The following is a 15,157-nucleotide window of genomic DNA, read 5'->3' as shown; positions in this document are numbered from 1 at the left end:
ATTAAATTCCAGACTTGTGGTACTATTGTCAATTAACATGTCTTGAAAGGTTATTTTTTTTTAAAAAAAAACATAGCCTATTATGTTAAATTGTATACACATATGATAGAGGTTTGAAATACTGTGCATTTTCTGTTTCTAGTGTACAGTTTTTTAGTTTATCTGTAACAAGAGTGTATATTCTACGTAGCTCAACTGTTTCTCAAGCGCCTGACCTCAGGTGATCCACCTGCCTCGGCTTCCTAAAGTGCTGGGGTTACAGGTGTGAGCTACCACACCTAGCCTAGAAAAAAGGTTTTTAAAAATTGTCCTGAATAACATTTGTATCAAAGAGGAACTCAAAACTGTAGTGACAAGTTTTATTTAGAAAATAGAAGATTCATATTATTCATCCATATTATTCATTCACAAGGTATGAAACCAAAGCCATACTTAGTAGGAAAATTCACAGTTTTATAAAAATAGATAAAAGACATATTCAACTAAAGAGATTAAGGAGGCCCAAATACACTTTAGTGGGCATTTGTTGTTGCTGATATATAATATATATTATATACATTTTAAAATCTATATTATATATTTACTAACATGTAGATATATTGAAGAATGTATGTATGATGCACACACACACACACACACACACACACACACACATATATATATATATAAATAATTTGGCTGCCTAACCTCTGAAGCTTCTTCCTATAAAAGGGAAATCTGCCAGGGAGTGAATCCACCAATCAGATGCTGCCCTTGCTACTTTGCAGCTGGAGTGACTGCTTGAAAGGACCGCCTTTATTCTGGTAGCCACGGCCAGTGTTCAGTGGTAGAGCCAGCACATCCCAATCAGGCTGTTCCTGGATACCCTGTGGATCTCAGGGCTCAGATTCCTAATTCCTGCTCCTTCGCTCCACCTAGTTCTCTACACCCCTCTTGTGAATCTCTGGGCTGCCTTATATCCTTCTCCAATACATTATTTTCCAGCTTACATTAGCTAGAGTCAGTTTCTATTATTAAAACCCTCACTCCGGGTGCAGTGGCTCATGCCTGTAATTCCAGCACTTTGGAAGGCCGAGGTGGGCGGATCACAAGGTCAGGAGTTCGAGACCAGCTTGGCCACCATGGTGAAACCCTATATCTACTAAAAATACAAAAAAAATTAGCTGGGTGTGGTGGTGTGTGCCTGTAATCCCAGCTACTCTGGAGGCTGAGGCAGGAGAATTGCTTGAACCCAGGAGGCAGAGGTTGCAGTGAGCCGAGATCATGCCATTGCACTCCAGCTTGGGTGACAGTCTAAAACAAAACAAAACAAACAAAAAAAAAACCTTCAGACTCTCACTAGTCTTCTTAATAAAACTGAAGGAAGGAATGTGTAAGAATAAAGAAAGAAAAATCAATGAGAAAAATCTATAGCAATGATGACTACATTCAAAAATATTTTGAAAGATCAATAAAATCAGCAGACCTCCAACGAATCTATTCACTGAAAAAATTAAGTCACAAAAACTTTTATGGAGGAGAAAATGTACATGAAAGATTCTGAAGCCTAAAAATTATGATCTAGAGTTCTATACTTGATTAATGAAGGAGATAAATTATCAGGATTAACTGAGGTGGGAAACTAGAATGTACTAACTATTGTGGGGGAAATGCCAATAAGCTGTTTTTTCAAAAAAGCACCCTCCTCCCAAAGAGCATAGAGCCAGACTGGTCTAGGGGGAGTTACCATAGAACCTGTGCTATTTAAACCCCTCTGGAGCATGGAGAAAGAGGCAGCTGAGCATCCCTGAATAGCCCAGGACAAGAGAGACCTGCCAATCCTTGACCCCAGCTGGCTCTCTGCCTTATCACATAGTGGTTGGGCTGCGGTGGAGCCTACTGTTGAGAAGCATTTGGACTGTTGTGTGGACAGGTCATCTTACTATGCCATTCTGACCCAGGTGTTACCACCCTTTTAGTTATCTATCAGTGACTGGTGTCAGCCAGGCAAGCCCACAGCACTCACCCAAGTCATACTCATTAACCCTCCAACTAGCTGCCCTTATCCCAGGATTGCCACTAAGTTCAAGCATGTTTTCCCCCACTATCAGAGGAGGAGCACTGCTTATTCCAGTCTGCATGATCCAAGCAGAAGCGAGGAAACCAAGGCCCAGAGAGATGTGTAGTTACTTGCCCAGTCCTCAAAAGGATGAAGTCAGGGTAAGGACTAGCTCTGACTGGGCGCTGGGAGCTAATGGCCAGGGTAGGAACTGCATAACTTTTGTCCTGGAGAAATGTTATGGCAGGTGGACACCAGGGCACAGGCATACACCCGAAGTGTCCAGGGTAGACAGGGACTACTGGTCACTCCAGATCAAACCTGGTAAGGGCCAGAGACTGAAGCTGGGAAATGTTTTTGTTTTCAGTGTGAAGCGTTGCCAAAAGTTTATTCTAGGTCTTGGGAATCCTGTGGACATTAGGGGCCAGATTCAGCGAAGATGCTGTACCTCTTGGGGACAGCTCTGACACGAGGTCAATACAATGCTTCATGTCCCTGGCTGGGCTTGGCTGTGAGCGCGTAGAACTCTGGACCCCGTGCAAATGGACACTCTTAACTGGCACCGCTGGTAGGGGTTACCGAGGGAGCTGGGTCCCTGGTCTGGTGGACTCCCCCGGCTAGGCAACGAGCTGTTTATGGCCCTTCGGAGATGGCTTGCTTTTAGTGCAGTTGACAGTGGGCTCAGAGCACCAAGTAGGCTAGCACCGTATTTATTAGTAAATTGCTCCATAACTCTAGGGCCCAGAAGACCAAAATCATTTGAGCAGATTGCACCCAAAGCACCGCGTGGAGAGAGGAGAAAGCCCGAAACCCACAGACCGCTTCCTCCTCCTACAGGTCCCCCATCCAGTTGCATTTCTCTCTCCCTAGGAGCGTTTCAGAGCATTCCGACTGAAAATGCGCCGGAGGGAGGCGATGTTGCCAGTGAACCAAAGCCGATTTCGCACCAAGACCCAGAAACAGAGAGAACTGATCTCTCTCCGGGTACCCAGGACAATCTCAGGGGCAGATCTATACCGTCCCGCGCCCAGCAAGAAGCGCTGTGCGCCTGTGCTCCCCGACCCCCGGCACGTCCCCACGCCCAGCTTCCCAGGCCGGTCTTCTGCGCGGCTCAAGTCGCCCAGGTCTCCACGCAACAATGCAGCGTGGGCGGCCCCAGCGGCCTCATTTGCATATCGCCGCGGCTCGGCCAATGGGCTTCGCAGGGGCTCTGGAACGCAGTGTTGCCATCGGCGTGCGCGCGTGTGTGCGAGTGTGACAGCGGCTGTGGCTGTGGCCGTGGCCGTGGGAGGCGGGCCCGGCGGAGCCCAGCCGCGCGGGGACCGGCCCGGGCTCCCGCTCCCCAAGCGCATCGCGGCCGCGTGGCCCGGCAGAGCCCTGAGACCACCCGGCCCCGGCCGGTCGCAGTCGCGATGTCGGTGGCCGGGCTGAAGAAGCAGTTCCACAAAGCCAGCCAGGTAGGGACGGCGCAGAGGACGGAAGGAGGGAGGGGGACGGGGAGGCTGCGCCCCCCCGAGGCTCCCGGGCCTTGGGGACTCGGGCTCCCCGAAGGGCCTCCCTCGGGGCTCAATTTCTTCCCGCCTAGGAGGGCGCGAGGGTGGGGTGAGGGGCCGCCTGCTCTCTCCTCGGCGTCCTGGCGCCTCCTCCTTCCCATTCCCCAGCCCCCGGCTCTGCCCTGGGCCGCTGTAAATCGGAGAGGTTCTGCGGAGCTGAGGGCTGAGGTGGCGGCCGCGGGGACACGGGCGCCGGAGACAGAGTGGGCGTGGGGAGGCCCCGACGCGCGTGGGGAGGACGACCCACAGGGAGAACGATGCCAGCAGGGCCTCCCCCGAGTCACCAGCCTTTTGGTTGGGAGCGCCTCGTGGGGGGCCCATCCTCCACCGGCCACCGGCGCCTCCAGAGATGCTGTGTACTTGGCGCTTGGCTGGGCCCCGCCGAGCTCCCCGCGCGCGCCTCGAAATGGCCCCGGCTAGACTGTGCCCGGCTCCTGGGCTGGGGCTCTCCACTAGCGGTCTTTCCCCTCCCCGCCGCTTCCCGGTGTCGGCCTGGGGCTGTGCATCACGTTTCTGTTCTCAAAGAGCTGACAGCCTGCTGGGGAGACACGGAGACAGACACGTAAACAAACAGTGCTAGACACACCTCCACGCACCGAGGATGGCAAATAACACAGTGCGGGCGCCAGGGAGGGCTTCCCGGAGGAGGAGACATACCATTTGAGAATTAAGTATGAGGAGGAATTATGGTTGAGGGTGAGGGAGGATAGGAGGAAGGGCATTCTGAGCAGAGGAAACAGGAAAACAGGCAGGGAGACATGAAATTGATGTGCGTGTGCGTGTGTGCGCGCGCGCGTGTGTGTTGACGAAACGCAAATTTGTTTTTCAACATCAACATTGCAGGCTCTTCCAGCTGTGGCAGAGCTCACGTTGGAAAACCTGCTCCCCACCAGTACCGCCGCATCTGTTGCTTCTCCCACCTCTCTCCCCAACCCCAGCCCCAATTTTGCTAGAACCGGGGTAGACAGATTTCATTCAACGTCCACTGGGTTGGGGTGCATATCCTGACCTGGAGCTCAGGGGGTGAGGCCGATACTGGAGCTACAAATTTTTGGTGATTTCCATCCTAAACAGAGATTTAAAAATGCATGTGTAGACAAAAGTGAGAAAATATACAGTTAGTTAAAGACCGACTCTAGAGAGCATCCACATTTAGGGACAATGTTTAGCCCAGTAGTGGATGAGCAGTGACCACTCAATAAATATTTATTGAATAGGTGAAATTTTGGGGTGGCACAACTCAGGAAAGGAAGAACTCGTAGATTACAGGAGAGAGAAGAGCATCATGGAAGGGGGACATTTTAAAGGCAGGAGCAATCAGTAAGTGCTTTGGTGAGCTAGGTATTGTGGAGTGCTCTCAGATGGTACAGCCGGGAGGCCGAGTGCCGCTGTGGGCAGGGCAGTGCCAGAGTAATCGCTGGTTGTGCTTGTTACACTGGGTCCCTTAGCATTGGCAGGAAATGAGCCTCCTTTTGAAAACGTTTGCTATATTGGGTATGGACTTCATAGGAGCAAATCTCAGAGACAACCAAAATGTAAACCCCTGGGTGATTTAAGCTGGTTTCTGACCAGTAATCAGAATGAATGGTTGAAATCCTTGGAAGTTATTGGCATTGGAGAAATATTTTGCCGGTGATGGGTAGTTTGGTTTAACTACCTGTAATCAGTCCATTAAAGATGAAATGAGCAGAAGGTCTAATTTAGTCTTTTTTTTTTTTTGCATGAGCTTAAATAATTTATGACTTTATCTGGAAGGAAAGGCAACACAGATTCTCTCTGGGCCTCCTAGCCGTATTTTGTGGCAAAAGTACTCAGTAGATATGTTTTAATAGGTTCTAGAAGTCTTTCTAAGAAACCTTGCTGTGCAACAATTTGGTGGAGAAATCAGACCAGTTTAATATAATAGGGGGCACAATAATAAAAAATGCCAGATGTTTTTCTCAGACAACACTTTAACAGCAGGTTTTAATTCACTAGAACTTTCCTGGGGCCAGGGAAGGGAGCCACAGATGGTGTCAATGGCCAAAATAATTCCCAGGGATCTAGATCTGGCACAGCCACTGAGCAGCTCTGTAGTCTTGGGAACATAACTTAACCCATCTGGACCTTGGTTTCTATCTGTATGGTGACTGAGAGAATTTAGAAGCTCTGTTATAAAATTAATTGTGGCAATGGTTGCACAACTCTGTGAATATACTTAAAAACCATAGGATTGTACACTTTGAGAGAATTGTATGGTATGTGAAATATATCTCGATAAAGTGATACGCCTATGTCTCTGTGTCTGAGGGTGTGTGTGTGTGTGTACACCTCAGTGCTGAAATTCATAAGTAAATTTACTTTAAGCATTTCAGAGTAAGACAAAGATGACAAAGTGGACCTTTTACAGATAAGGGATCCAGGACCATGGCAAACTGAGATTATTTTTCTGAAAGATAGGTGAGGTAAAATTAACTATAACCTGATTAACTACTATTCCTTTTTTCCTGGTACCTTTCCTATCTCTGGGGAAAAATCCCGACTTTACAGAGAACGAAGAACCGTAAACCCTGGGGATTATGCATCATTTTGGCAGCACATGGAGACCAACAGGAAAGAGGAAGAAATATGCTTAAATGAGAAGAGTATAAGTTAACAACAAAATTTAATTAATTCTAAGCTTCAACATTTGAGACTAGAACCCAAATTTTTCACATGCATAGTTAAATATTTTTTCTCTTGATAAGATTTTTTGATAGAGCTGTTTACTCTTCTGGTGGAGATGTAGCTTGAGTTATTATACGTAAATACAAATAGCATAGTTAGTGCACTGTGGTTTCTTATAAATGTGGTGCCTAACCAATACAAATATAGCTTACAATAATTACAATTGTGTTACCACTTACTGATGTGTATTTGTATGCTTATTTCACAGTAATTTTTCTCGATAGCATGTATTGTTGAAGAAGGAAGTTTAGGCCACACCTGTGTGTCCTCTGACCTGGAAAGTATTAATAGCCATGTTCTTTCCGTTTCTGGACCTTATTGTCTTCCAGGGGTCTTGCTCTGCATCCCATAAAAGTCCAGGGACCAGTTTCATCTCTTCTCTCCTCCTACTCCCAAGCCTACCACTGCTGATGACACTTGTGGACTCCATGTTAAATTTACTTCTTTATGCCTTTTTACCTCTGCCATGTGACCCAGCAACACATGCCAGAGGTTAAAGGGGACTCCTTGTAGGCCAGAAAGAAGGGGAGCCTCTAACACAGTGCTTTTTTGCACTTTTCCCCCTTCCTCTTTTAATTCGTTAGCCAGAAAAATGATAAGGGGTCATGAGGGTCTGTATGTATTTCCTGTAATCACTGGCTGTACAGGCTGGCCATTTATGGGTAAATGCTTCAGAGAGGGATATTCTTTGTAAATCATGAGATTCCCTAGGGAGGCAATGAATGTCTCTTGTTTCTCTATCTCATTAGAGAGAAAGATAAAAATGCACTTTGCAAAATCCATAATGATTTATTTTTTCTCTTAAACGCATCAGAAAATATATTAAAGCTAAAACATTCTTGCTCCTTTCCAAATAGATTGATAAATTAATTGATAAATCTCTTTCTTTTAAAGTCAGGATGTGAAGATAGATGTTTAAAATGAATAATTGATTTTGATGTTTAAAAATATCTTAAGGATACAATATAACCCAAACATTTCTTACCACTGGTGACTTTTTGTTCTATAAAGTTAATGTGACTCACGGTATCACTTGGAATTTGATTTAAAAATGCATTTGAAGGCAGAGATGTTTTTTCCTATTGCTTTAGTTAAATTTTTCAGCTTTATTAACAAATTGAATGTAAATTAATTTCCCAAAGTTAAGTGTATGTGGGGGTATCTCATGTGTGTTTGGGGAAGCTATTATCGGGATGCTTTACCCAGAAAAGATAACTGTCAGTAAACAACTGACACACTGTTTGGCTAAACAATGAATGTATTCTGGAGAATCTTTATCAGTGAAACGTGGATAGTTAGATTTTGCTTTTCAATAGAAACCTGGGAAAGTGTTGAGCTTGGGGGAGAGTCTGGGAGAAGTACTATGGATCAGATCAGTGAGGCGTTGTTTTTAGTTCTAACTATTCCAGCTCTTTGAAATGCCTTCCCCATGGGAATTCCTTCCCAATTTCCAGGGTCATCCCACTGTTTTTACCACACACAGTACCAGCAGCCAGTGACCTTCCTGAGCCAAGTGTTGTTCCTTGTGACTTCTGAATCCAGTGGATAATGGTGTCTTTTCCATGCCTGGCTACATCTTTCTCAAACAGTAATGCTACTAACTACTTTGCCTGTTAAAATAATCCATCAGTGGTAGAGGCTGCTGCTATTTCAGGCTGGATGACTTGAGTCTTCCCTAGTGAATCTGATACGAGCCACATCTTCTCATCCTTACCTTTCTTCCTTCTGGGCCACATATTAAAATTCTGGAGGGTCTTGTGAGCTCATGTGTAGTGCTTTGCTTCAGTGCAACAGTGGCAGGCACACCTGGCTAGTCACTCCGCTGTGCTTCCAATCCCATCTCCTCGTTTTCTCAGACTTTGCTCCTGTTGTGTCTCTTCTCTGCCCTATTGTTTCTTCTCTCCTGGATAATTTCCACTGTAAGACAAAGAAGGGTGTATTAGTCAGGGTTCTCTAGAGCAGGTGTCCCCAAACTACGGCCCACGGGCCGCATGCGGCCCCCTGAGGCCATTTATCCGCCCCCCCTCCTCCGCACTTCAGGAAGGGGCACCTCTTTCATTGGTGGTCAGTGAGAGGAACACAGTATGTGGCGGCCCTCCAACGGTCTGAGGGACAGTGAACTGGCCCCCTGTGTAAAAAGTTTGGGGACGCCTGCTCTAGAGGGATAGGATTAATAGGATAGGTCCTCTGACCTGGAAAGTACTAATAGCCATGTTCTTTCCATTTCTGGACCTTCCTGTCTTCCAGGGGCCTTGCTCTGCATCCCATAAAAGTCTAGGGACCAGTTTCATCTCTTCTCCTCTACTCCTCTCCCAAGCCTATTTATTAGGCAGTTTATTCAGGAGTATTGACTCACACGATCACAAGGTGAGGTCCCACAATAGGCCATCTGCAAGCTGAGGAGCGAGGGAGCCAGTCTGAGTCCCCAAACCTCAAAAGTAGAGAAACTAACAGTGCAGTCTTCAGTCTGTGGCTGAAGGCCCGAGAGCCCCTGGCAAACCGCTGGCGTAAGTCCAAGAGTCCAACTTGGAGTCCAAAGTTCAAGGGCAGGAAATATCAGCATGGGAGAAAGATGAGGCCGGAAGACTCAGCCAGTCCAGTCTTTCCACATTCTTCTGCCTGCTTTATTCTAGTTGCTCTGTCAGCTGATTAGATGATGCCCACCCAGATTGAGGGTGGGTCTGCCTCTCCCAGTCCACTGGCTCAAATGTTAATCTCCTTTAGCAACACCCTCATGGACACACCCAGAAACAATACTTTGCCTTCTTCAATCCAATCAAGTTGACACTCAGTATTAGCCATCACACTGGGGTTTAAGAAAATGGTGGCAGGTCTAAGCAAAGTCATGGAGAGTTTACGAATGATGAGTCTTGTAAAGGGAGTTTTGTGTATAATCAGGTTGGCTAGGATTGGAAGGCAATTTAAGAATTTAGCCTTGGTCTCAGGGATGCACTGATGCGGGACCAGAGCAACAGGATTTTCTCAGAATGTTGATCTACTCCTAGTAAAAACTTGCAAGAGGGCCGGGCGCGGTGGCTCACTCCTGTAATCCCAGCACTTTGGGAGGCCGAGGCGGGTGGATCGTGAGGTCAAGAGATCGAGACCATCCTGGTTAACATGGTGAAACCCCGTGTCTACTAAAAATGCAAACAAATTGTAGTCCCAGCTACTCGGGAGGCTGAGACAGGAGAATTGCCTGAATCCAGGAGGCAGAGGTTTCGGTGAGCCAAGATCGTGCCATTGCACTCCAGCCTGGGTAACAAGAGCGAAACTCCATCTCAAAAAAAACCCAAAAAACCAACAAAACAAAACAAAACAAAAACTTGCAAGAGGATTTGATTTTAATTCTGCAATTGATTTCTTTACATTTTCAGTCTTCTTCTGAACTACAGCTTTTTCATGTTTTACAGTTTCTGCCTAATTTCATATTGAAAGTGCTGCCTTCTTCATTTGAAATGATAATTTCATTTCTTGAGGTAGAGTTTTGCCCTTAAAGCTTTTCAGAGTCATTTCTTAAGAGTTCGGCTTTTTACTATATCTCATGACATACAATTTGCAGGTCATGCATCATTGCCTTCTGCTCTTTTTCCTTCTCTCCTTGAAAAGGTGTATCTTCTTGTTTAACTAGAGTGATGACTCTCTCAACTTTTTCATCAGTTCCTGTGGCTGTTTCCCCCCAGTTCTCAGTCTGTCACTCTGTTATTATGGCTCCCCTCCCATTCCCTCTCCTCTGGTCCCCCTCCCCTCCTCTCCCCTCTCCTCCCTTTTCCCTCTCTTCCCCCTCCTCCTTCCCCTCCCCCCCTTTCTTTCTTTCCTTTGATGGAGTCTCGCTCTGTCACCCAGGCTGGAGTGCAGTCATGTGTTCCTAGCTCACTGCATCCTTGACCTCCTGGGCTTAAATGATCCTCCCACTTTAGTGTCCCAAGTAGCTGGGACTAAAGGCGCATGCCACCACGCTGGCTTTGGCTTTTCTTGATGTGTCTAAATTGTTCCATGTAACCAGGCAATTTCATGTGCTCTTTAATTTTTATAAAAGCCATGCATTCCACTGGTCAAGGTACTGGTTTCCTTGTTTACATTATTCTTCTATAATATGGTATATACTCATAACCTTGGACACATACTTTCCCAGTGTCTAATTGAATTCAAATACCATTTCATCAGGTTCGACCTCCAGGTTATCTAAATGGGATTCCCAAAGGAAGAAGTACTCATATTGCTGGAGGTTTTTCTTTGCCTTTTCAGTAAATGGCCTGGGAAACAGAGCTTTCATGTTTTAGTAAGAGTTTATTGTGCTTTGTGCTGTCTTTATTGGCTTTTTGATTATTTAGAAAAACTGCATTGTCTCTAATAAGTGATGTTCATCTTTAAAAAATTATGTGTGTGGATGTGTTATGAATATTCTAAAAATTATGTAAACTGTATAAGGGTCTCATGGTCTTGGTATGACGCTGTTAGTCATGATTCTGGTTATCTTAAAATACTGTACACAGTAGAAGTAACTAAATTTCCTTGTTGTTACCATAAATTCTCATCCAATTTTTAACCACAGCTATTCTAAATTTTTATCATCTACAGTTTTGATTCTTCTCATAAAGTCATCTTTAGTCAAACTTACGGAAAAGACTAATAAGCAGTCTTGAATACATGCTTCTGATAACTTAAAAATCAGTGGATAAAGTACAAATTTCCAAAACTCTAAAATAACTGGCATATTCATGAAACTGCTAACCAAGATCAAACAGAGCAACAATTAATTACATGGGGCTAAACTGATAATGGATTGTGATTTTTATGACTTTTATTTGAAATATTGCTAATTTAGTTAATATTTTATTTTCCAGATTTAAGGAAACTTTTTTCTTGAGGTACCTATAGCAATTTGGTAACGTATACTCATGTGAATAATATTAAAATGTTTGCTTTTGTCCGGGTGCAGTGGCTCACGCCTGTAATCCCAGCACTTTAGGAGGCTGAGGTGTGCAGATCATGAGGTCAGGAGTTCGAGACTGGCCTGAACAACAGGAGAACTGATTGAACCCAGGAGGTGGAGGTTGCACTGAGCCCAGGAGGTGGAGGTTGCAGTGAGCTGAGATTGCGCCATTGCACTCCAGCCTGGGCAATAGAGTGAGACTCCGTCTCAAAAAAAAAAAGTTTGCTTTTTTTTCCATATCTTAAAATTAAAAAGAAAACTATTCATGAGTATTTTAAATTTTATAACAATGTATAACAATATGCAATGTAAATTGTTAATTATATTAGCAAGGTTTGGCTTAGACATATTTAAAAATCCTTATAGGTACTTCGGATAAAATCTGAAGCCCATCTTAATTTAAACTTCTTGCTTCAGAAGTTAAAAAAAAAAGTTCAATCTGAGATTCAATGACTATTCTCACTGTACTTATGTAAATACTCAGGACAGATCTGAAAAAACTAATTTATTTTACATACAAATTAGTCTTGCTCTGAGTACTTTGGTAAAATTAGTATGACAATGATATACCCATTATTAGACTGTAGTTCTGTGAGTTTTTTCAAGTTTTGTTACATACTTGTAGAAGGGACTAGATCTTAAAATTCTTCTGGATTCCTCTAATCCAGTTTTCTCCTATGGAATTTTAAAATAGAATTACTAGCAATCAAAACTGCTCTTTTCTAAAGCTCTGTAAGCTAAAACTAAACAACTTAAAATAAATTACAAGGGACAAGCTTTGTGCCTGATATGTGGGTCACACAGAAAGTTCACGAAACTTCCCGATGCCATAGCCAGAGGCATTTAGACTGCAAAATTGCTGACTTCACACTGTGGACAGTGTTTCCCAAGACCATTGGAACAAGACATCGTAATGAGATTCTCACCCCTTGTAATGCCTGCCTTTTTCACTTGACAGTGTAATGCCATAATTAAACATTTCACAATCAGTAACAATTACGGGCAACTTAACAAGACCTGATCTAAGAAATCCTTTAGTCCACCTACTGGGTAGCTTTGGCAATATCCCTAACTACTTTTTGTTCATATTGTGCTAGTGGTCCCTTTTACAGAGTTAGCACTCTCTACTTAAATTAAAGCCAGTCATGGAATACTACGCAATGGCTATGGCAAGTCTTACCCAGTTCTCTATGGTCTTTTGATTTGTTTAGTTGGTTGCCCTTAGGCTTGGCAGAACCATTGCATAAACTAGATTTGTCATACTCCTGTTGTTTTCACTTTGTAAAACAACTGTTCTCGAACATGTGTTCGAGGAACAAAATGTGTACCTATTGTCCGTCAAATCTCTGCAGAAATGCAACTTCTAATAGAGTGATGTTTGTCCGGTGTTTTAAAATGATCTATGGAACAGATGAAATCAAACTTGATGACATCCAGACTAAACCTGAGAGCGTCTCCTTATGGCCTTCTTGTTGCTCAAATGTGGCTAAAATGGCTTGATACTGACTTCCAGCTGATAATCACCTTCCCCAGATGTTGTCTAAGAATATCTATCCAGGACAGGTCCATCCCAGCACCCAGGACATTCAAAAACTGACTACAGGCTCATTGATCTTTCTCCAAAGAAAGATCTTGGTCAAAACAGGGAAATGTGAAAGTTGCAGATACGAAGATAAAGTTTTGTCAGACTCAAACAAATTTGAGTCAGGGAAGCATGAAAGAGAAGGGCTCATGCTTGCATATCCCAGATAAGGCTATCTCAAAGACTTTTAAAAATAACTCCACAAGAAATTCCTTCACATCTTTCACATATCTCATTCTTTTCATGACTTTACATTCTGCACATATGCAAACATTTCTATTACCAGATTTACTATTAGACATTCTTTTGAACTGTAGCAATTCAGATAAGATGCTCTTGAAAGAACCCTTGCCTGGTAATGGCATCTCCACCAATGAACTGATGCCAACTCTGTCTTTGAGCTTCTGGAAAAAATGAACTCTTTCCAAGCAGCTTATATGAACTTATCCTTTTTTGCCAATAAAATCTTCCCCTTACCATCTCCTCTTTACGTCTGTGGCTTGCTATGGCTGTGCTATAGTAAGATTGCATTGTAGTAAGTTTATATGATAGTCTGAGCAGATTATAATATACTATAATCTGTGCCCAGATTATAATTCTTTTTTACCTACTTTTGGACAAATATATTAAATTAGGAGATAATTTTATCTGATGTCTTTTTTAGCTTGATGCCATCAGCATGCAGACATCCTCTCTAATATCTCCTGTCTTGAAAAAAGAAAGGTTGAAACCCTCCCTTGATCTTAGGCCCCTCTTCACTCCCATCCTATTTACCTTCTCCCCTTCCCAGAAAAATAATTGAGAAAGTTATTTGTTGTCCCATGTCTGCTTTCTTTCTTTCTTTTTTTTTTCGAGACTGAGTCTTGCTCTGTCACCCAGGCTAGAGTGCAGTGGCACAATCTTGGCTCACTGCAACCTCCGCTTCCCAGGTTCAAGCGATTCTCCAGCCTCAGCCTTCCTAGTAGGTGTGACTACAGGCACGTGCCACCGTGTCCAGCTAATTTTTGCATTTTTAGTAGAGATGGGGTTTCACCATGTCGGCCAGGCTGGTCTCAAACTCCTGACCCCAGGCGATCCACCCACCTGGGCCTCTCAAAGTGCTGGGATTACAGGCGTCAGCCAACGCTCCTAGCTCTCTGCTTTCTTACCTATTGTCTTCTCAACCTATTCAAATTGGCTTTCTTTTTCTGTGCTTAGAGACTCTGCTTGCCTAGGTCTTGAGCGACCTCCAAATTGTCAAATCTCATGGTCACTTCTCCGTCTGAGCTGTCAACAGCATTTGACCCAGTGGACTAGTCTCAGCTTACACCACCTTCTATCCTTGCTCAGATTTCTGGGCTCAGGCACTATTCCTTCAGGTGTCTATTAATGGCTCCTTCTCATGCCCTTGCCTCTAAATCCAAGAATACCCCAGGCCCTGACTTGGGTACCTCCTCTTTTCTAACTTTGTCTGCTCCCAAGGTAGCTTTCTTAGCTGCACAGATTTACATGCAATCTATACATTGATTTCTCTCCAAATTTTCTAGCCCAGATGCTTCTGGATACAGACTGATACATCTAAGTGCCTGCTATCACCTCTCTCCTTGGATATTTAAAAAAATCTCAAATTTAAGATATTCAAATGCCAACTCTTAATTATCTCTACCCCAACCTGTTTTTTTACTTGTGATCGCTCAAGTAAAACAAAACAAAGTAAAACAAAAACCAGCACTCATCCTCGACATTTCTTTCTCTTATTCCCAATTCATTAGCAAGTCTTTCCTCTTGGTTCTACTTTCAAAATACAACCATTTGCTTTTCTCCATCTCTGCTACTATCATCCTGGTCCTGACCATCATTTCTTGCCCCCATGACTATAGTAGCCTCCTAACCAATTTCCTCACCAGCAACAATTTATTTGCCCACAATGGCCACGATATTCTTTTTAAAAATGTACCTTAGGCCAGACGTGGTGGCTCACACCTGTATCCCAGCGCTTTGGGAGGCTGAGGTGGGTGGATCACCTGAGGTCAGGAGTTTGAGACCAGCCTGACCAACATGGCGAAAGCCCATCTCCACTAAACATGCAAAAATTATTGGGGGTGTACATGCCTGTAATCCCAGCTACTTGGGAGGCTGACTTAGGAGAATTGCTTGAATCCAGGAGGCGGAGGTTGCAGTGAGCCAAGATCGTGCCACTACACTCCAGCCTGGGCAACAGAGAAGACTCTCTCTCAAAAAAAAAAAAAAAAAAAAAAAAAAAAAAAGAAAGAAAGAAAAAAGAAAAGAAAATATATCTTAGTATATGTTCTATGGGTACATTGAAACAATGTGTATCTGCTGTTATTGAATGGAGTGTCCCAAAT

The 15,157-nt window shown here is 44.0% G+C and overlaps 1 protein-coding gene across 4 annotated transcripts in view; it reads left to right on the top strand.

Annotated features, from left to right (window-relative positions):
- Positions 1-15,157, top strand: part of SH3GL3 (SH3 domain containing GRB2 like 3, endophilin A3) — a 169,824-nt gene that overhangs the window by 28,611 nt on the left and 126,056 nt on the right. For 2 of the 4 annotated variants that reach the window (XR_012517823.1, XM_003921672.4), the window contains exon 1: positions 3,268-3,495. The exons of 1 other annotated variant lie outside the window; for it this stretch is intronic. Coding sequence is in view for 2 of the 3 variants with exons in the window: in XM_003921672.4 (XP_003921721.1) it covers positions 3,451-3,495 (45 nt within the window). In the remaining variant the exon portion in view is untranslated. Of the gene's footprint in view, positions 1-3,265; positions 3,496-15,157 lie in introns of those variants that run through there. One more of the 4 variants, XM_010350199.3, reaches the window with a different exon arrangement.

Source organism: Saimiri boliviensis, chromosome 5 (genome assembly GCF_048565385.1).
Source record: "Saimiri boliviensis isolate mSaiBol1 chromosome 5, mSaiBol1.pri, whole genome shotgun sequence".
Classification (NCBI taxonomy): Eukaryota; Metazoa; Chordata; class Mammalia; order Primates; family Cebidae; genus Saimiri; species Saimiri boliviensis.
This window is presented reverse-complemented; position numbering and strand designations above follow the sequence as displayed.